This window comes from Rhynchophorus ferrugineus, unplaced genomic scaffold (genome assembly GCF_030347505.1).
Source record: "Rhynchophorus ferrugineus isolate W39M unplaced genomic scaffold, kcgeb_rfMv2 rfM9, whole genome shotgun sequence".
NCBI lineage: Eukaryota > Metazoa > Arthropoda > Insecta > Coleoptera > Curculionidae > Rhynchophorus > Rhynchophorus ferrugineus.
This window is the reverse complement of record NW_027472588.1, coordinates 32,247,618-32,270,947: the sequence shown is the minus strand read 5'-3', so window position 1 is coordinate 32,270,947 and position 23,330 is coordinate 32,247,618. Positions and strand designations below refer to the sequence as shown.

At 31.2% G+C, this 23,330-nt stretch overlaps 1 protein-coding gene across 28 annotated transcripts in view; it reads right to left on the bottom strand.

Annotated features, from left to right (window-relative positions):
* The window catches only part of Zasp66 (PDZ_signaling and DUF4749 domain-containing protein Zasp66), a 52,082-nt gene that overhangs the window by 4,091 nt on the left and 24,661 nt on the right, over positions 1 to 23,330 (bottom strand). For 5 of the 28 annotated variants that reach the window (XM_076414499.1, XM_076414512.1, XM_076414504.1 and 2 more), the window contains exons 3-8: positions 15,732 to 15,847; positions 15,488 to 15,669; positions 5,932 to 6,060; positions 5,203 to 5,253; positions 4,474 to 4,562; positions 791 to 932 (exon numbers count right to left, since the gene is read on the bottom strand). In XM_076414499.1, the coding sequence (XP_076270614.1) occupies positions 791 to 932; positions 4,474 to 4,562; positions 5,203 to 5,253; positions 5,932 to 6,060; positions 15,488 to 15,669; positions 15,732 to 15,847 (709 nt within the window). Of the gene's footprint in view, positions 1 to 695; positions 933 to 2,586; positions 2,599 to 4,473; positions 4,563 to 5,202; positions 5,254 to 5,931; positions 6,061 to 15,487; positions 15,670 to 15,731; positions 15,848 to 23,330 lie in introns of all 28 variants that reach the window. The other 23 variants (XM_076414505.1, XM_076414511.1, XM_076414496.1 and 20 more) reach the window with 11 other exon arrangements.

Sequence of the window (23,330 nt, the reverse complement as noted above, 5' to 3'; positions counted from 1 at the left end):
GAAATTCCTTTTTTTTTTCACAATAACAAAAGTTGCTTCACTCAAAATGCTATAATTCACAAACTAATGATCCGATAGCTGTCAAATCTATACACGCATCTTTTGAGGGTTAGGGTTAAGTAAAAACATATGGATTTAATTCTAGTACCGCCGTCTATGTGTCAGGTCGGAAACTTTTCAATTGACCTGTTCTGTTCTGATAATACTGCCGACCAACACAATCGAATCGAATTTTATTGACTGATTCAGTTACATGTTCAGACAACATTCTGTCTCTTTTCAACTACGGTAAAAGGAGAAGGAAAAATCCGCTCCGAGTTTAAAAGGAATTTTAATTTTTACCAACTGCATTTGACAGGTATCATCTATGACGATCATTGTCTGTTTTATTGGAAGGACTGTATTTAGTATTTTTTATTATAAATATGACTTTTTAAACTTTTTCACTTTGTTTTCACTTTATGTAAATTCAAATACTTTTCCATATATTCTTCTATTATTTACATAACATACAGTGTTTATATAATATAAAAACATGCAGGAACAACTGGCAGTGTTGACAATGTATCGTATAGAGGTAGTGGTGCCACCTATCAGTGTTTCCCAAAAGCTATCACTAAAATTAAAGGGTGACAAGTGATTGTATTGACTGTATCAGTGTTAGATAAAAGATGGCAAGCAACTAAGGCACCTACTTGCGTGATAAGTCAATGATGCGATGACTAAAGCGTACTTTTCGAGCCAACAGCCAAAACTAAGCGTTCTTAACGCTGCTCTTAATATTTTTTACCTTGGTGGGCGCGTATATTTTACTTTGTGGAGGTACGTTGACTTCTTGGACGGGTCCTCCGTAACCTCCGTGCTCCTCTTCCTGCAGATACTTGAAAGTTTCACTCTCGGCAGGATTGAATTTTACAGTTCGCTTTGGCGCGCTAAAAGTCAATCAACTAATAAGTTAAAAGTATGTCGATCATTTCTTATTACTAGTTAGGATTGTATCATATTAGATGCATGCTCGGGAGAAATATAACTTTTGTTGATTCATGAAATGTCGGGTTTTTAAATACAGCTTGTCAGCATTAATTTTCATCACTGCTTAGGATTGTGAATTAATTTTCAAGCAGTTATAGTAAAGAGCATAAATTATGCTATATTTCATGAAATAACTCTGTGATTATATTTAAGTTAACGTTCAGCTATTAGGCTTTATTTTGATGATTTCACGTTTAAATGACTTTTTATCAACAATACTCTTATGTCATTTTCTCCAATTTATGGATCCCATCAGTGTAAGGATCCGTAGAACTGAAAGATATTTTTCTATAAAAGCTGTTACCTTTTTGTTCGATGAAAATATTTAACGAATGAAATCTTTCCAAGAAGAGTCATCTACTGATATCGAAGATATATGGTGGAGGCACGGCGAATAATTCAATAATTAAAAACGTATTAACAATTGGAACGAATGGTTACTAAAAAGATAAAAGTTGATCATAGGATATTTCGATTTAAACTTGAAAAAAAAAGCTACTAGAAACTAACCAGACATATTGACAGCATTAAATAAGTCTGAAGCCCAAATTATAGAATACTAAATGGGCAAATGCAACAATAAAGACAATAATTTACACAACCTCTCGCCAATTCCGCTAAGATTAATTCACAATCCTTCATCTGTGAACTGTTATATTATTTACAAGGGTTATTCAACAAGTCTTGAGAATATTTCTCTTTATTTTGATCATCGAAACTCTATTCATATTCAATTCACTTTTTTACTATTTTTTTTTATTTATCAAGTTGAATAACGATCGTTAAAAACATTTTACTACTAAAACATGATACTACAAGTGCGATCTCTTAATATTTCTGTAGACTTATTGAATAGCCCTTGCAATATAACAAATAATATCGAGGTAAAAGTTTAAAGTAAGAGTAAAATTGTATTAGTTTAGAAATCCGATATTACATTTCAACATAGTTTTATTTCAAAGTTTAGTACGTAATAATAATAATTTATTCCGAGCTTGATGAAGAAAAGAATATTAATATTTTAGACCACATATAACTATAGAAGAGACTATCACAAATGATGATAAAATATTACTAGTTGTTACTGTACTGATAAGTAAATTGAATATCTATGAAACAACCACTTGCAAGAGGGTTTTTTAGAAGAAAGAAAAATAACTTCAAAAGAGTAATTCACGTATCACAGATAGACATAGATTGAACTAATGAATTCAAGTTTACTGGACATAGTTTCGCCAGTTGATTTTTAATAAGAATATTAGAAATATTATAATAGAAATTATTGAACTATTCTAAAAATACTAAAAGTAAAGTAGGAAGAAGAGACTATATAACACAAAATGATATCCTCGTCAATAATTTATTTCATGGCAAATTTGAAACCCAAAGAGTTTTGAAAAAAAAACGGTACATTATGAAGATTAGCTCTCTTTAGGAGGATTCAAATATACCATTTGGTTAAACATCTACCGCCACTACATTTTTTACCTATAAACCCAAACTGTCTAATACATAGGGGCCAAATATACCATGTTAGTATCATAGTTTACTTGCCTTTTAACTGAGCTGCAAGGTCCAAAAAAAAGAAGAAAAACAATTATTTTTTGGATTCACACATATTTTTTTGTATATATAACAATTGTTTCTAGTGTAGTAGTGTATATAATACAATAATTAAGGGAGAATGTATTTTACAATATATTCAAATGCAATATATGTTATTTAACTTTAAAATATTAAAAACAGATTAATTAATAATTATAATATATAATATTAAGGCCATGTTACTTGTCAAAAATTAAAAATTAAAATAGAATATAATACTACTAAAAAGCCATAGTAGTAGTTATTTCTGGAGAATCCCAACCGCTATTCGGTAAACTTCGGTAGTTTCCGCCTGCTTTTGTGACATTGCCGTTTACAAACAATCGAGAGGTAGAAACCAATGAATTACAACAGTCATTTTGAATTTGACTGTGGTACTGGTTGGGACTTATTGTAAGGTTAATAATTTTGTTGTTTATAGTTTATTTGTTCTTGTACTATTCACGTTTTGATTATAAATGGTAGGCACTAATAGGATGAATAATCGATTTGTGAATATTGTCAAAAAGCTATTATAACACTTTTAATCTGAACAGACATATGAGACATTTTAATTTTGCAAATTGGAATATTTTAGGCATAGTTGAACCTTTCTTTGCCTCTTTAAAATTAAATATGTTTATAGCCGACTTGGTGGCGCAGTGGTAAAGGCGATAGGACGATCCTCCTACTGTTGCGATAGCCGCGGGTTCGAGAATCCTGCTGTGGCATGGTCGTAAATCTATGTTTGTGATTGTTTAAAATTTGTGATTGTTCTAGGCAAGAGTGTAAAAACCGACAAGGAAAATGATCCCAGTCGCGCCAGTAACCAGGCTGGGTAAGGCCGGATGTCTTCTAGGATGATTTCTAAAGTCGGCAGTTGGTAGGCTTAATGCTGAGGACCGTGGTTCGGAGCGCACGTTAAACTTTAGGTCCAGTCCAGATAAACCCATAGTTGGTAAAAGGAGACTTTAATATATATATATATATATATATATATATATATATATATATATATATATATATATATGTATGTATATAAATATGTTTATAAAAGGTTAAATAAGTTAGATATAATATATAAACATAAAATAATAAGCAGTAAACTTAGTTAAATTCGAATTCGAGTTTCAAGAGAGATTTTATGTTAAATTGTGAATTCCAGAATACATACTATACTCTTCAAGTACACGAATAATTTACAAGAACTATAACTTTGGTTTATTATTGTACTGTTTTTATATTGATAAATAATTAGATATTATTTTATTCTCTTTTTTCTTTTCAAAATTATTTTTAAATGAAAGATGTTTATGAAATTTTCTTTATATCACATTTTTTTATATTAAATATACGTATAATTTTCAACAACTGACAACGTTGCAAATTCAAATTCTTCTGCGTATACCAGGATCCTCCAGAACGGGTGTTAAAATAAACAAAAATATAAATTAATCTATTCTTATAACCATATATAAATTTGCAGGTTAACTTACACATACAAATGACAATTGACAGAAACTGTGTGTGTATCTACTTTAGTAGTGTATCTAATAAATACTATATTTAAGTTCAGTATATATTATCTAGTTTAAATTTAGAAATCTAGTGCTACTAGAAGGCCATGGACAACACGTAAATTTAAATTAATCTATACTTCTAATTATATCTTAATCTGTAGGTTACCTCAATTGTCAAAGATGACAGTTTTAATAATTGTTAAGATTACTAGATACATATTATTGCATTTGTTTGAACTATTATATATAATTGGATGGCAGGTTATTAATAGCAACATCTCAGTGTAAATATCGGTAATTGGGTCTTCGTGCTAGGTAAATATGATTTAATACTTACGCCTGGACGCCGGTTTGCCTGTGGATAGTGTCTACGACGTTTCTTTCGCTGTATAAATTGATCGGTGAGTTGAACTGTTTGTGTACGAGCTAAAAATGAAATTAAATCATAATCAAGAATTTTGGCACCTATTTCTAAAATAAATTAAATAACAGTTCCCGCTTCATGGGGAATTTAAAAATTGTACCAATTAATATATCATGCCCAATATTTTTGCAGATTTCTCAAAATCTGTTTGGTTTCGTTATTCTTTGTCAAAGTGTTAGTACCTTCATTTATGTATGTTTTATGATGATTTAATTTTTCATATACATTTTGTTTGTGTCTCTATTAATAAATTATTATTGAAGAGGAAAAATTGTGGGTGTGTTAGTAGTTCGTTATATATATTTTTAACTTGATGTCATAGCTGGCAAAGCTTCAAAGTATATTACATAAAGTGTTTTATACTATGATTATGATTTTTAGAAAAACGTTAAAATTCTAAAGAGTTCCGTTACTTTCAATTATGACATTTGTACAACGTTATTTGTCATTTGTCAAACTATTTGAAGTTTACGACGCCGAATTTGGTTTTATATCTGACACGTATTTCTTATCTAACATCATAAACTTCATATTGCTTGACCAAAAAATATACTTTTTATAAATTAATTTTCATTGTAACTTAATAATAAGGCATGCAAACTCAAGAATTAGGTAAAAACCAACTAAACAAAAAATATTAACCTGCTTGTTTGGGTCACCTGTGGATATTCTATCCAAAAGTGAATGAGCTACCTGTTAAAAAGTAAAAATAAGATAACAAAAATCATCACGTATTATTTGGGTGGGTAAAAAAAAGCGTCGCTCTGAAGCTAAAGCTTCGAGGCATATTTTAAGAGCGCGATGCGTGAAAATAATTTATTTTCAATCGATCTGTGACGGAATTCCTTGCTTCCCTAACGTATTACGTCACACGGGATAATTAAAACAACATTTTTGTAGGACCAGAAAATTCTACAAGGAGTGGGATGTTCTTGATAATGAGCCAGCCACAGGATGTGTCCAGTAAATATCAAAGAGAGATATTTATTATTTATGAGTTTTGACATTGGAGCCAAACAATTATTTTGTTTTAACTCCATTGTAAAACGTAAAGCGAATCTGACACTGACATGTGTCAAATAACCTCAACTGATTTTTTATGACAGTAATTAATTACTTGTCTTTAAAAGCATATTAAAGCATATATATAATAAATGTTGTTATTAAAAATTTGATTGCCATTTTATATGAATAATATTACATTGGACACACTCTGTAATGCGTTGATTTGATATTAAGCCAACTAGATTTTAACGAAAGCTGCTGTGTATTACATATATTTGAGACCCCGTTTTCCACTCCCACATGTTCACGGTCTCAAACACATCTTGTTGATAGCGTAGCGTAAAAATGAAAAAGCCGGGGGTGTACCTTTGGTTCTAAATGTTGCGGGGGTGCTCGTACACTGGGGTTAGGGTGGTGACGTAAATAGCTCTCTGTTGGTCCGGGCTCCTTCTTCACCTTCGCTCCGGGTAGTACCAGTGGCGTAGTACGATATGGCTACAAAACATAAAAGACACGGTACATAGACAACCACAGAGACAAGGACAAATGAATGAACCTAAATAACATCGTCACAACTGACAATTCAGTCAATAATAGATTATTTTAGGTTAAATTTAATTATCATATGTTACAATATCTTCATATAAATTTTATATCGAAAAAAAGGCGGTAATATGCAACCTTCTCTTTCAATAACCCAATTTGAGAAACGCATTAACCCAGATCGGGCTACGAAAATAGACGTAATGGAAATTTACGACAAGAAGTAAATATATTCGCGGCAACTGTTCGATAGAGGTCGCTTTACTTGCCGATCGGATACGTTTTCCTTTCGGAATCCTCTGGTGCGCCAACAATAAGTTCGAAATTTGATAGCCCCAGATCCATAAATAGATTCTCAATATAAATAATTGCTGACTTTCCTGACTTTTCTCGAAAATCAGTTGATTCGATAGGAAAAAACGTAAACATCTCCATTGTGCTTTTTATTGGTGGTAAAAAATTGTGTTTACGCTGCCTATACGGCGTATTAACAAAAGCCACAAAGACACGAAGCAGCTGTCGTCGAGAAATTTAGATTTTAAATATTCATTTTGTCAAATTATAGAATCCTAATCTTAGTTTCGATAGTAGTTTGGTATGATTTTGGGTTTTCTGTGATATTTAAAGTAGAAAATATGTTTAGAGTTTGATGTATTTATTCTTCAGAGTAAGAGTGTTGGCTGCCGAGAAAAATGTTATAGATATTTTTCAAAATATATTGACATATCGAAAAAAAGTAGATATTTTTAAGAAAAAAAAAATTATATATTCGTCCAAAAATTATCGATTTTCTCTAAATATTTTGAAAATTTGCGATATTTTTAATAAATCTTTAAAATTAAGAACTTAAATATACTAAGCATTTAAAATTAAGTATCAATTTTAAAAGTTTTAAAAATAATTAGAATTAATATTTTAAAAATATCTAAAAATATGGATATATCGATGTATCGAGCAAAAAAATACGTTTTTTTTTGATAAAATATCGATATATCGGGCAAAGAAATACCAGCCAAAAATATCGATATTTTTGATCGATATATCGATATCTTTTTCAAAAAAATTAAAAATTAAACATCATAAAAAACCTTTTTTATATTTATAATAAACCTTTGAATTGGTTGGAACCTTACTTAATTATTAAGGGTTTGTGCTAAATATCGCTGTAGTATCGTTATTTTTCAAAATGTTTACAGAATATCGATATTTTTTAGGTCATATATAAATATTTTTATTTCTTCTTAAAAGTATTGATATATTTCCTAGTTTTCGATTTTTTTTAATCCGATATATCGAAATATCGATATTTTATTCGGCGGCCGACACCCCTAGTTCAAAGTAATACATTATTCAAAGCCGACATGGTTGGTGCAGTGGTTAAAGCGACAGGAGGGTACTGCTACTGTTGCGATAGTTCGAATCGTGCTGGTAATTGTAAATATCTTTTTCTTGTGTCATCCCAGTCACGTCAATAACCAGGCTGGGTAAGGCCGGATGTCTTCTGGGATGGTCTCTAAGTTGGTCACTGAACAGTTCGTAGGCTTAATGCCGAGAAACATTCGGAATCCACGTTAAACAGTAGACCTAATCCAGATAAGCTCTCGTTGGTAAAAAGGAGACTTTAAAATACATTAAAAGATAACACTATTTAAAGCTTTATAAATGATGTTTATATACTACTTTCTATATAACATTTTATATAATATTGTTTATCGTTTTCTATCAGATAATGATAGATAGTAAAATTAAAATACCTAAAATCTTAATAAATAATGTGCGTAATTTTTATATAGTTGTGATAATTTTTGATGATTTTGAATGATTTTTTTTTTCAGGTGAAAATTTCAATGAACCGTCTAATTGCGAGTTTAAAATAAACGCTCGTAGAACTATGCGATGATGTAACGACCTTTCACTGATGTTTGCTGATGATATTTTTTGAAGACGAGTTGACAGGACGAAAGGTGAACAATCGGTGGCCACGGTCCCGAAATATCCGATAAATTCACGGCCGTTAATGATTCTTTTCTCTTCGCGCATTTCTTTTCGGCGCATCCTTGGTGCTTACCCATGCTTGAGCCGCTTCCTCGGTCCTACCATGGAACTGTTCGGTTGAATAGCTCCTGGAGAGGATCATCGTTGCGCTCCTACCTATTCCCGGCGACCCTTAACGATGGTTATGCAACGACACGGGCAGATAGATCGAACGCTCTACCTGGCACAGAATTTCGCGAAAAACTGACCGATCCCGACCGAAATTTCGGCAGAAAACGACGCAGAATAATTTGGAGTTGGTGGAAAACACACGCAAGGGATTGTTGTTGAGCAACGGATTATTTTTTTTCGCATTCGGAGAGCTACTAAAAATACCGCGAAAAACCCGTTGGATGTTCTGTTGTTTTCTTTCTGGGCTATTTTTTTCCCGGATATTTTATTGCACGCAAAAATATAATTTATGCTGTTTTGAAAAATACCGTCAGATGTTCCAGCGTTTTAGTATCTGTTCCAAGTTTATTATGGAATCTTCTTCAAGAATCCTTAACTGCATTCGTTATTTAAATTGAATTATTGATTGAATGGCTTAGAGTCGAATAAATCATTTGAAATGGAGACATTTTATTCCACCTTTTGCTGTCTTCTTTATCCAATCCGATTCTTACTGATGACCAATAAATTGTGTTTTACAAGATGTTTGTTTAGATATATTCATATAACGTATGGTGTTTAAAATATTCTTCGTCGTTAAGTGTGACTTTTTCTCATATTTTAGTCATATCAATGCGACGCTATAAAAATGTTATTCATATTTTAAGACCAAGTTTTGGTTAACTTCCTAGATATCATTAAATTCAAAGTCATCGTGCAACCCTTCATTAGTTACGTAGTGATAAGCGTTGGTAATTACACATTTATAACTAATTAGTACAGTTCTTTGATTTTGAGTCAGATAGGCTCTGCTTTTTGACTAATGTGATATAATTTATAATATAATGTGTTTAATTAATTGTTGGTGTTAAATGTTAATTATTTGTTGGTGCCCACAAAACCTAAACTGATAGAACGAGATGTTAAATGGACGTGATAGTAATTAAGATTTTTAATTCATATTGATTTCTAATTTAATTTCTATACATAATTAATTACAGGTTGTTGCTTATGTTATATAACTACATATGTGATTTTCCTGTGATATGTGATTTTGAATTGCTTCTGGTGAATTTTGTTACGGTTGATAATAACCATTCATCAAATGAAAAACTTACAGGACATAGTTTAGGAGTTTACCTCGATATATGCTAGAATTTTGACATAGCTGGGTCAATATAAGATTGTAATGTTAGAAGTAATGCTGATAATTTGGGCAGAGGGCTACTGAATTATTAGTAGAAATGTACAACAGAATATGGAAAGAGAAACAGATCCCACAAGACTGGCATATTGCACTTATTGTATCGATACTTAAAATAGGAGATTGTTAAGTTAAGTTGTTAACAATTTGAAACAATTTAGCCTCCAAAAGACAGATATACCTGGCATTTGTTGATTTGGAAAATGCATTGGATAGAATAAAAAAGAAACAGGATGGATTATGTTGGGATAACATAGAATCAAACACATTCAAAACCAAAGCAAAACTAGGAACGCAATAAGTGCGCCAAGTGATACACAGACTCCCATATAACAATTAATACAATCGATACAACCTTAACAATCGTAGGCATTGTCAAAGAGAGATAAAATAAGATACAAGTAGCAGAAATAAAACACCTCAGAAAAGTCAGGGGTGTAGCAAATATCAACCAGATGAGAAGCAAAGAAGTCAATATTGAATCAATGGAATAGTACATATAACGAAAATAACTCACGTGAATGGGAGACTATATGAAAAACATAAGTGAATCTGGGTTGAATGTATCAGAGAAATACTTTAGAAGAGAATAACAACCACGACCGAATTTCTCTTGAATTTTAGTTTGTTTTATAAGACTTATTAACTGCAAGATGTCTTATATCGTTAGTTAAAAGTGTATCATATACAACTACATGAAATGGAGCTCTGCGGGATGGAGAATTTGACGTAAGCGCAAAATGCATTTGTAGAACAACTTATCACATACTCAGAAGTTTGAAATTAATAAGAAACATTCAAAAAATTGTAACGTTTGCTCCACATGTGACATTAAGTCAATGTATGATGTACGTCCCTTTCGTTGATTCCAAGAATGGTCGCAAAGAAGGATTTTTCCTGGAAAATTGAAATGCCGGATAACAAGTATTTGTTTACCTTCTATAGAAGTTCTGTATATTTGGTTCGACATAAAAGAGGTCAATCTTAGGAAAGAACTTGGTCGGAAAAGTCAATTTACTGGCCAAAGGATGCGACATTAAAGTTTATAATAGGAATTACTTTTTCTCCAACATTATATATTGTATAAATATATCGTAAAATCTAGTACAACAGTAAGATGGTTTCCTAGTCATGCTTGCGCTTCTTTTTCCCTAAGTGCTGGATATAATATACCACTACTTTGATAATGAACAATAATTAAATGATAATAACATTGTGAGGGATGCAAGATTTTTGTTTGTTTTTAAAGAAATCCTTGGATATCCTGTCTATCCTTCAGAGGTTCCAGAATAAAGTGTTGCGAGTCATCCTCGATGCCCTATATTACGTGTCCAACAAATTAATTCAGTCGAAATCCCCATAGAACCCATAACGAGTGTGATTCGGAGTGTTAGGGCGAAGTAGTTCGAAAGACTATTAGTGCATCCCAATGCACTCGCCAAACAGTTAAATGTACGCAATGACAGTGACATGAATAGACACATAGAGTGAGATATAGTCATCTCTAGAATAAGTTAGAATATTCTTTAGAATAAGTTTTAGATTATAGCGATCTTCTACATGTTAGTATAGTTATATTGTATAACGGAAATCATAAAAGATACTTATTGTCTACGGGCACATTGTTGAAGTTCAGCCAGAGTGGGAACAGAATGAGATATAACTAGAGCATGCATCTTTTGCCACGTCTCAAAGACGTTTACTTTTAGAGTGTTTAAAGATGCAGGAAAATATACAGTAGCAAGAGATTGGAGGTATTTCAGAAGTCGTCACCTTTATGTTCAATCTCCGAAGATGTGAATGAAATTGGTGAGACTACAGATTTCTTATTCCGAAATATTTCCTAATTATCTATTTCTTGACAGCTAGAGAGTTTTAAATGACTATCTAACATATTCAAAGTGTTAACATGTTATATTCAAGCTGGTCAAAACTTTTTTTTTATTTTAATTATAACATTTATCTCCAAATAAAGCATCGGTAATACTAGAGGTGATTCTTAATTCGTTATATAGGTCAACATTGGTCAACAACAACTGCCCAACTGACCCTAGGCACAGCATTTGAAACAGTGACATAATATTCAGCAAATGCCTCTCTCGTCTTGGCTTCCACTAGTCCCATACCGATCGATATTGTTGGGTGTTGATATCGATAATTAACGGGTAGCCGATATATGGTTGCAGCACTGATTATTGTATAATTTGGTGAGAAAGTGTATCTACCAAAATTATAACGTTTGGAGACACAAATGAACAATCCTACGAAAAATCGATCTATATATTTGAAGATCATTGTGTATCATCCTACATAGTCACGATGATAATATAAGAGAACGCTCCAAGGCTGAAAATAGTCCGATCTCTCCCTCTTCGGAACAGTTCGATCGGATCGTGCATCATAAAAATTTAGATTCGTGTTTGGATGCACGGCTAAAAAACTATAAATAGGGGACCTTGTTTCGTGACATTACTGGCCACTGTCCAACAGCGCGATACTCTGATAAATGATGTTATCTCTCCATTTGAACGTGTTTTTCCTCTCTTAAATTACTTAACCGTATCGCGTAATCCACTGCCAAATTTCTTAGCTCTTTGTCTGAAAGCAATAACGCCACGATAATTTATTTCATAATGGGTCGGAGGTAATAAAATACGTCCCCATCTGGCTTTGCTTCAAATATGCCAGCGATGGCAGTATCTGAAGATGCAGCCGCATTGTCGCTTAGTAAACATATTATATTTTGCCTGTCGACAGGTTTACAATTTTGTTTCAAATGCACCAAAGCAAATAATAATAAAATGGTGGATGCGCAAAATGTGTAACGATATGACCAAAGTCAATATCTAAATGTAAATGTACTTTGTCATTATGTTTTACAAGCTTTTAATCAAATTTAATATAATGATAGGATGGTCCTTCTATAGACATAATTTGAACTATTGAAATCAATTGAAGTCAAGAATTAATCGAAGAATATAGAAGACAAGGATTATAATATATTATTTACATATACATATTGAAAATATTGTAACTATATTTAGAGGTATTACTGCCATCTGAACAACAAATGAAAACCAGGAAATGCGTGATGTAATATAGTGACATAATATAACAGCAGCCAATCAAATAATTAAAATGAATCTGAAATGGTAAATTACACAGGAACGCAACAAAAAACCTCTTAAAAAAGTCTGAAAGAAAGCAACAAAAACTTTGAATTGGTTCTTCACAAATTAAAATATGAAGACCGTGATTGTCAGGCGTGTGATGATTTTAAAAGTTTATGCATGTTGCTTGGACAACACACTTGACTTAGCAAGTCCCCTTGTTTTTTGTGACTATAAGAAAGCTGAGACCAAGCAAATCAGTGAACCAGAAAGAGTTGGCGCCAAAGAAACTTAAAGTTCATGAAAATAACGTCCCCAAGAAAAATTGGTACCTCCACATAAAATTCCTTTACTATTATGGCAAGGAAAATGAAGCGTTTAAATGATATAAGACTACTGTGAGGCTTCAGAGAAACCTTCCAGATTAGTTTAATAAGTGAAAATGTACAAAGGGCCACACTGGCAAAAATAAAAGGTTTTAGTGTGTACTAATGACCGTACATTAGTTTAAAAAGATATGTGTCGTTAATGGTTTTTAAATAAAATAACATTTTTCAAATTTATTCTTTCTTAATTTAACGTAATAACTCGTTTAACATAACAGATACATTGAAAATTAAATCCATATGTTTTTTAGTTAGCCCTAACCTTCAAAATATGCGTGTAAAATTTGACAGCTGACGGATCATTAGTTTATGAATTATTGCATTTTGAGTGAAGCAACTTTTGTTATTGTAAAAAAATGGATAAAAAGGAATTTCTCCTGTTTTTAAAATATTGTTTTTTGAAGGGAAAAAATACAGTTGAAACAAAAACTCGGCTTGATACCGAGTTGCCGGACACTGCCCCAAGAAAATGAACCAACAAGGATTGGTATGCTAAGTTTAGACCTGGTGAAATGAGCACCGAAGACGGTGAACATCATGGACGACCAAAAGAGGTTGTTATCGACGAAAACATTTAAAAAATCCACAAAATGATTTTGAATGACCGTAAACTGAAATTGAATCAAATAGCAGACACTCTAAAGATATCAACTGAATGTGTATAACTGATATGTATCATATTATTCACGAATATTTGGGTATGAGAAAGCTCTGTGCAAAGTGGGTGCCGCGCGAGCTCACATTTGACCAAAAACAACGACTAGTTGATGATTCGGAGCAGTGTTTAAAGGTGATCAAGCGTAATAAACCCGAGTTTTTGCGTCGATATGTGACAATAGATGAAACATGGCTCCATCATTTCACTCCTAATTCCAATCGACAGTCATCCGAGTGAACTGTACACGATGAACCCGCTCCAAAACGTGGGAAAACGTAACAGTCGGTTGGCAAGGTTATGCCGTTTGTATTTTGGGATATGCATGGAATAATGTTCATACACGACCTTGAACCGTTTGAAGGACGAAATCAGCGAAAAACGCATTTGAAGAAAAAGAAAGTGCTACTTCACCAAGACAATACACCGTGTCAAAAATCAGTGAAAACGATGGCAAAAATCCATCCATCCACCTTATTCTCCAGATCTGGCCCCCAGCGACTATTTCCTGTTCTCAGATCTCAAAAGCTCGCTGGGAAGAAATCGTCGAATGAAGAGGTGATCGCCGAAACTGAGGCCTATTTTGAGGCAAAGGACAAATCGTTTAACAAAAATAGTATCGAAAAGTTGGAGGGTGGCTATAATCAGTGTATCACCCTTGAAGAGAATTATGTTGAATAAAACAAACTAATTTTTCCAAAAAATGTGTTTTACTATGGTAGGCCAGGGACTTCTCAATTGACCTGTTAGTTACCCAAATTGCCAAGAATTGTGTCGTCCTATGAAAAGAAGAACATAAAACCGATCTTTTTTGTTGCAAATTTGTGTAATCGGTTAGAAAATGATATGGAAAATTAAGTTAAATAATTTCATTATAACTGACACGTCAATTTAAAATTGAACAAATACCATTTTTATACTCTATAAATTGAACAAAATATTAATGTATTAACAAATAATCAAACTAGAAATAGTGATGGAACATCAATAATAGATGATGAACAGTCGATTATCTTTGAATAAAGTATGGAAGAATGGTTCCAATGAAACGTGCTGTAGCAGAAACTACAACCTCCATCCAGATTGTTTGTTATTCATATATGTTTCATTAAACTACTACTAGAAATAACAACAAGTCACAATAGTTGCACCAAAAGCTGTTAATTGTTCGATTCGTCATTCAAGTGTTACTATCACATAAGAAATATATTCATATAACTTTTACTTATTAAATTTTATTGATTATATTGTTTCTGTTCTTTATACAAATATATTTTGTACAACATAACACATATTGTAATACATTTTGTATAATATAAAAAGTCATTTGCTAAAACTACAAAAGTACGGCAATACTAAGGCTTCTTGCAAATATATCTTTGTTATATAAGTAGACATCTAGGACAGCGTAGTTTTAAAAAATCCTAGTTAAAATCAAAAACCTAAAAAAAAATCGGAACATCTGCACTACTAGCCAGATTTATCACTGTTTTCTGTCTGTTCATGTCACATCAAAACCAAAATAAGGTCCGTGGAATAACTTAAATGAAGTTGCGATAGATTAAATAAAAAACTACAATGTATCTCTAACAAATATGAAACCGTGATTTTAGGTATTTTTGTCAAACAACATATTATCGTATTTAAGTAATAAAATAGATTGCGTCTTTTCACAGCACCATGAAACGGAAAACAACCAACTTTAACGAGTATTCTCGATTATTTATAGCGGGATGGATGAGATTTCGTCTAATTTGGCACCGAAACTCTACGCTCTTTTTTGTCATCGAACAGCTGTGGGTACATTGTGTTTTCGCGATGTGTACATGTATATCGCCCGTTTACTCAGCGTACATCGTTACTCAACCCGTCGACTCACCTGCTTGGTAACGTGAATTTCCCCATTCTGATCCTGACCTTGGCTGTAGTGACCTTGGCTGTAACCTTGACCAGGACCTCCTCTCCTCGAACCGTATTCGTAGGAATCGAAATAGTTATTGTCGATCGGGGTTAGTGGTGTGTAGACTGGGGTAAGGGCTGAACCCCCGGTACTGTATCCTGCTGGGTAGCGAGATATTCTTGTTAATATAATGATATTAGTGATGGGTATATAATTTAGTTACTTGAGGGACTTAAAGGGGCTCCTCTGGGCGATAGATTGGGTGATACCGAGAGGGGACTGTAGTGGGAACTGTTTCTGGAAGAGCCAGTGCTGGTGTTATAACGTGGTCCACTTTCTCTGAAAAAATAATTGAATGCTATTACTTTTACTTGATATATGATAAAAAAACATTGGTACCTATTAATATTAATATATCTCCGCTAATACTGATCTGAAACTATATTGTAACAAGTTTACTAAAGAAGTAGAATAGAAAGTAAAAATTTAAAAAGTATACCTTGGCTGCTGAGTCGTTATAGTTGGTTTATAAAAATAACAATTGTTAGCGAGTTCAAATTAGAGGTTCTTTTACAATCTTGTCATTGGAAACTCATGTTCCTCTTCATCATATAGTGACCAAAACTATCAAATCTGGGAGGTTGTAAAAGAACTGCCTATCGATTTTTCCATCCAAGAAAAAAACTTCATCTAAAATCTAGCATAAGGATGGTGTCATCTTTGTTTACCTGTTTGTAAATAATACATGCATTTACTAGGAACATAACTATAACACGAATGACTAGAGGCCAGTATCATTTCTTACCTCTGATATTTAGAAATCAACCAATCTTGTTTATCGACTCCTTTATCGAATTATGAATGAGTCTTCGCTCGCTATGAATGACTCACGGCTATTTTAACACTCTTTCTCTTAAGTAAGGTTCAAAAATATCAAAATTAGTCAAAAGATTGTTATTATGCCATTTGGCGCATAGTATTTTATTATAACGTTGATCTAAATAACCTCGGATTTCGTCACGATAGGATATTTTTTAGTTCTACTGATTCTGTCCTTAGTTCTCGCCCCTTGAGATTTCAAATCAGTTAACAATTCAACATACTATTGAGAAAGTTATCAAAGTAGGCTACATATGCGCAGTATACATTAAAAATCATCGTGGTCCGGAGATTCGGCTACTTTCGGAACTATTCGTATATTCATCGGCGCAAGCCAAAATGCCAAAAGTCGATGTTGCCAAATTTACAGCTAGGCTATTTGCTTTATGGATGTATTTTATTTTAGAAAAATAATATATTTAACAAGACTTTCTGACATTAATTTTATATTTTTTCTTGAAACAAAAAATAATAATAGATTAAATACGTTTTTTACTATTTACTGCAGGATGCTGCAAGCTAAGCGTTCTTTATAAGAAATGGCGATGTACCATATTGCTTTGATTTAATGTTGAGCCTTTATTTGCTTAATTATTAAAAATTATATTGTGATATTCTTTTTTACTTAAAAAGAAGGTCTTTTAGTTTAACGTTTCAGCGTTTTAACAGATTTGCAAATATGGAGAGTCAAAGATAGGTTTAGTTTCAGTTGTTACGAATAGGATAAATTAATTAAATGACTTAAATTTTGCAGTGAAAGTGAATTAATATGTCAAGTTTGTAGTATGACATACTTAGTAGCAAGAGAAGGAAAGTTTTCAACACGAGCTTGCTGCACAACTAAAGCCGATAACAAGAAGCATCATCTGCCTTCTCTGTGTCTCCAATTTAATGATTTTAGTATCCATACATACTGAATTTAGGCAGCATATTTGTCGGATCCATAATATAGATGTGAATCTAATTTATATTATAAGAACTTGTAAGGCTTTGAAAGTTGGAAGCCACAGGACGATGAACAAAAAAGCTTAAAGAATTTCTCAAGAAAAAAAAAGTCAAGTAGCTTATATACCACTATATAAGGAGTTATTATCAAGATAGTATTTTGTATAAAACTATCGAAATGATTACTATCTTACAAATTAATTTTAGGTAGGGTACAAGAGAGTTACAGGCAAAAAAATAATTTTAGTCTGTCTATATAAGTTTTTTTATTAAGAATTTTATAAGACTCAATGTTGAAGCAATTACAAGTAGCCAATATGAATCTCAGAATAATATTCAACAACTGAATTTTGAGAAGGTAATACGGAATTATATATTTAAGTAATTTTAATTAATCGTCCAGTTTATTGCGGAAGTGCTGGAAAATATTACATATCATTAATCCTGAAAAGGTATTTAGAAAAGGATCGTACTTGTTAGAGCTGAATGATTTGTTGATAAGGAAAAGTAATCCGCCAAAGAGAGAAGCAGAAATAAAAGAAAATAGTTGAAAGGTATATATATACTAAAATAAAACACAAAATATTAACATCATTGAGTTTTTAGGTACTTGAGTCTTTGATTTCATTAATTATGGTGGTGTTTTTTAGAAGGTAAGCCCTTTTTCAATGAAATATATGAACCTTGCCTTTATTTGGAAAAAATTTCTATTGCAATTAATCAGTAAATAGTGTGAGAAGTATAAAGGGCTGTATCTACAAGAAAGTTGTTATAAAATTATATATATATATATATATATATATATATATATATATATATATATATATATATATATATATATATATATATATATATAAATGTATAAATGAATATAATATAAATATTAGTATTATGCTGTATTTTTCTTTTTACCTCCTCTAAAATGATTTGTAAATTAATGTCATGTTCTTACTGTTTTTTTAGTCATTTTTACTATATATACATATGTATGGCATATATAGCTTAATATAAAACTTATAAACATTACCCTTTATTTTAATAATTAACACTATGCCGATATCAGAAGATTGGTTACATTGGTTACTCATGACGTCCCAAGCAATACTGAGAAAATTCAAATATTTGTAACAGTGGGGACACGCGCACTGGCGCATTGTAGTCAATCTACTGAACCACAATGATTTTTAATGTATCCTCATATGCGCTGGGAAGTAGATTAATATGGCAATATGTCATTGATTAGTGTTCATAAAATTTATATTCCTGTAAATTTCTGAAAACAATGAACGATCTCCTAAACTAATGCAGCTGGTTACATTTAAGATTAGCATCTACAGCATTATTGACATTTGTATTTAACTAGTACGATAATGATACGCTTGCAATATTAGTTACAAAAGCAAAATCTGAAAATTATTCGCATTTATTCCAACAAAACCCAATTTCTATGAATTTCTTCATCAGGTGCCATAATCTTCATAATCTTAAATAAATGATGCATGAATTTAATGACCAAATGAAAGGAACTAACAATCATCAAATATACAATCATCGTTCGTGCTTTACGTAATACCTACACGTGAAACAAGAAATCTGCCATCTCTATGCTGGTGGAATGTTTAGGAAAGTTCACAGGAGCGGTAAATAAACAAACAACGACTGGAAAGCGTCTATTTTCGATAGAATTCCCTTGAAATTCGCCGCATAAACATAACTGTTGTTTTTTAGTATCTTCAAATTCGACGGTAAAATCATCCCAACATAATATATGGATCTGTTTATATAGAAATGGGGATTAATATACGCATACTTAATATTAATATATGGCTATTAATATAATATTAGAACATCATTATACAAATATAAAACTATAGATCACAAAAAGAAACAATTTTATGAAGCAAAAGAGTGAGCAAGTAAAGCATCAAAATTAATTTTCCATTAATTCTCTACGACTCATATCTGGCGATTAGTACTAGTACTGATACTGGTTAACTCTTGATATCTTAATAGAATATCAATTCTTAAACTATTCTCTATTAGTGTTTTTTGTCATTCTCTTGTGAAATAACGCTGTAACAAAATATTGTATAACATAGTGTTATACCACACTTAACACACCAGCTTTAATTTTTTTGATTAGTTTTATATTAAAATACACTCTTATACTGAAAATTAACTTAGTTAAGAAGCTAGACTTATTCTTAAAATAATCATAAAATCAATCAAATAATTTCATTAAAAACGGTATAAATTGAAATTTAAACGTTTTGGTTTTGTGGAATGAATCGTTATTATATATACCTTCACGTTTTACTAATATTTGTGATGTTCTTATGCTATAAAGCTAGATATTAATCCAAAAAATATATCTTCAAGTTCATATCTATGTCTAAAAAGACGATATGATAAATATCTGGCCTAAATTTGAAGATGCGCTTTTAATTCTTAAAAAGTGATATTTATAGTAAATATATCCCATCACAACAATAACATCAAACTATGAAAATTAATGAAGACAATATTTTTGGACATGAGTCCTTACCATTTTCAAACGACCATGAATTAAGTTGAAATTTAAGTATTGTTAAGTATTTTTGATAACAGATCATATTTATTATGAATGATAAAAGTGAGACAAATATTCGAAATTTTAATTTTATATGTTAAAAATCATTAACAGCAACACACTGAACCTTGCTTTCAACCTTTAAAAACCTTTAATGAACTAACTTCTAACATTTTTTTACCCCACAAAATGACTAGAAGCCACAGATTACCAAATCAGGCGAGCAAAAATTATATTCTATAATATATAGTTTTCAGCTATATACTAAAGATTTCCCATGATTCTCTTTATCGGTTTAATAGTGAAAAATATCAAAAGAGCAATCAAGTAATTTCGCGAACAGTAAAGCGTCAATAAAAGAAATAAAAATTCGTCACCTTTTATTTAATCTTTGATCAGAACATAAAAACAATTCTGTTCGAACTGTCAGTTCAATCTTTATTTACAAGCCTTTTAAGTGACGCGTCATTTTTAACAACAGAAAAAATTGAACATCGGGAGTGGGTAGTGTGTAAGTGGGCCCGTTCATCCCAAAATATATAACATATGATTTTAAAAGATTGGCGATTCAACAAGAAATATTTACTAGAAGTTCTGGATATTTTACTGGCCACATTGAGCAATGTATAAGCCTTGAATACAAACATTATTCTGAATTAAAAAATTATTAGGTTAAGGAGTAGCTCTATGAAACCAGTTCTATGGCTCTATAGTTTGTGCTCAGATATTAAAAGAGTGTTAAGGTCAATTTTGTGGATCATCATCAAACAACATACTAAGATTATTTTTGGACCAAGTGAACAAAATATTTCATGAAAATCTAATTTACAAAAAAAATTGGATGGGGATCATTCATATTCAAGGACAATTATATAGGATTTAGTTTAATCTGGCACGTGACTCTTCCCACACCTCAAAATATATTTCGAGAACTTTTTTTATCAAACAAGATAGAAGTAACATGATAGAGAGATGCTAGATAATCATAGAGAGATAGAGATTTAACTTAATAGGAAATTTTGTAGATGTCGCTACTTTTAACTTATTACTTGCTTTAATCGCTACGCTATAAGCCGCGACGAAATCTGATTGGTTCACTTCGTTTCTATGGTATGTTTGTTATTTATTTATTTTGAGCGCCATCTTTAGTATGGCTGTTATAAGTAGTAATAGTGCGTTTAGAGATTAAATTATTAGTTCATTAATATATATAAGTCGGTAGTACAAAAAGTAAAGTGAATTATTGATTTAGGAAGTGTTGTGTATCCGGATGCACAGATAACAAAGAAATGCAGAATCGTTTTCGTTCGAAGAAGTATTTGGATGTCATTAAACAATGGTTGATAATGTTAAAAATCCCAAACCGAATGAATTAAGTATCAAAGAAATTTATGATCGTTACATCATGTTTTATTGTTGTAAGTTGGGGTAATTATTCATATATATTTATCAAAACATCAAATATTTTTTTTTAATTTTAGAAACTAATCCCCTTCCAAAAGAAGCTATGCAAAGGGGAATATACTTTTCTTCTTGGATCAATAGTTGCAACTCCAATAAAATAAATAGTAGCTCCTGAATGCAAATCTATTAGGAGTAGGTCAACCAATATTCAAAACACAAGGAATATTGCTGTAAAATGTATTACTCAAGTAAGAACAAATTTGTTAAATTGACATCAATTTAATAACTACATTGAGGGGTTATATATATATATATATATATATATATATATATATATATATATGCATATATATATATATATATATATATATATATATATATATATATATATGTATATATATATATATATATATATATATATATATATATATATATATGTATATATATATATATATAATACTTATGTCTATATTATTATATAGAATAATAATACTTATGTCTTAGAGATATATTTATCGATTATATTTATATTTATTTACTTTTACATATATTTATATGTAATTGAATTTTATTTAATAAATTAATTTCAGAAAAAAAATGTTTTTTATTTAAATTTCATTGGTCAACTAAACATAACCTCAAGGCTGTCACGCGCCAAGCATTACTAATGAGTCAATCAAATGTCTTCACAGTAAAATATTTTTCTTAGAGGTGCCTATAATGGAGATTTAAATTAACCAATCAAATTACTTGAGTAGCCAATTGTGCGACCTCTGCATGCTGGCCAAAGCAAAACTTTGCGCCAGAGTCCCCTATTGAGTTACATCTCTATTACTCTATGTAGATAATGTAGGACAGGCCTTATTGCAGATCTTCAGGATTCATAATTTGGAAGATTGTTACAATAAATGTACTGATCTTGAGGTAACTTATATTTTCTGAGAACTCTCTCAAGTAAGTTTTTAGTAAGTTTTTATACAGCATACATTATATATTTTAAACTGACATGAACATAGTAGGTTTTTGTTTCATTGGTTCATCACCAACATTTATGAAAATAAGAAGTATCAATGTGAATAACTGTAAGAACTAGGTGCTTATCTGTCAAATTCAATGATTTTGACATACTTTTACAGTTTTCCAATTAGTCTTTCGGAAATATAGAGCGTATGCACACCCTAACAATGGATAAGAAACTTGTATTTAATACGTTTTATACTACCGAGTATATCAGCATAAAAGTAAAATGTAAATTATCGTTTATTGTATTGAAAACATGCTGGATTTTTGAAAAATATTGTTAATATTCCAAGGCATTCTGCTCGATCACATCACATTCGTTATTTGCCAGGCCAGAAGTGATTATAACAATTTATTTTTTACTAAGACAAGGACGATCCCATTATATTAAGTAACGAGAAGAAACTAGTAGCTGTCTATCAAAAATAAATCAATATTACAACATAGATACACTAGTGAAAACAATATCAACTACAGCAGCCAACGCTATTAATAAACAATTTTAAGATGAATATTAGTAATTTTAATGTTTAGCCAATTCAATAAAATATGTAACAATATCGTTAGTGTTTTATCCAGGATTATCTTGAACGAAAAGAGAAACACTCTATGTTAATACTTATATTTAAAATTCAATATTTACGTTTACAAAAACGTATTCCTAGAAAAAAAAATATTATTTTTTTCATTTCATTCTTTTGTAACGATTGCGATTTAAAAATAAATCGATCCCAGATCGCCGTCCGGAGTTGGGCGATTTCGATTTTTTTTGGACCGCGGAAAATAAACAAAATATCACTAGTCCGTATCTTTTTTCGATTTCGTCAAATTACGTGCCAATTTCAAAATTGCTACCGACGCGATGGGATTCGAATCGAAGGCGAAAAACAAAAGCGGATCATCGGAAATCGTAAAGTTTGTTTTTCAGTTAAAGGCGAATTATGGGGCCAAGTCGTAAATAGTTTCGTTTTAAACGTGTCGAGTGCGTTTAAGTAATAAATAAAA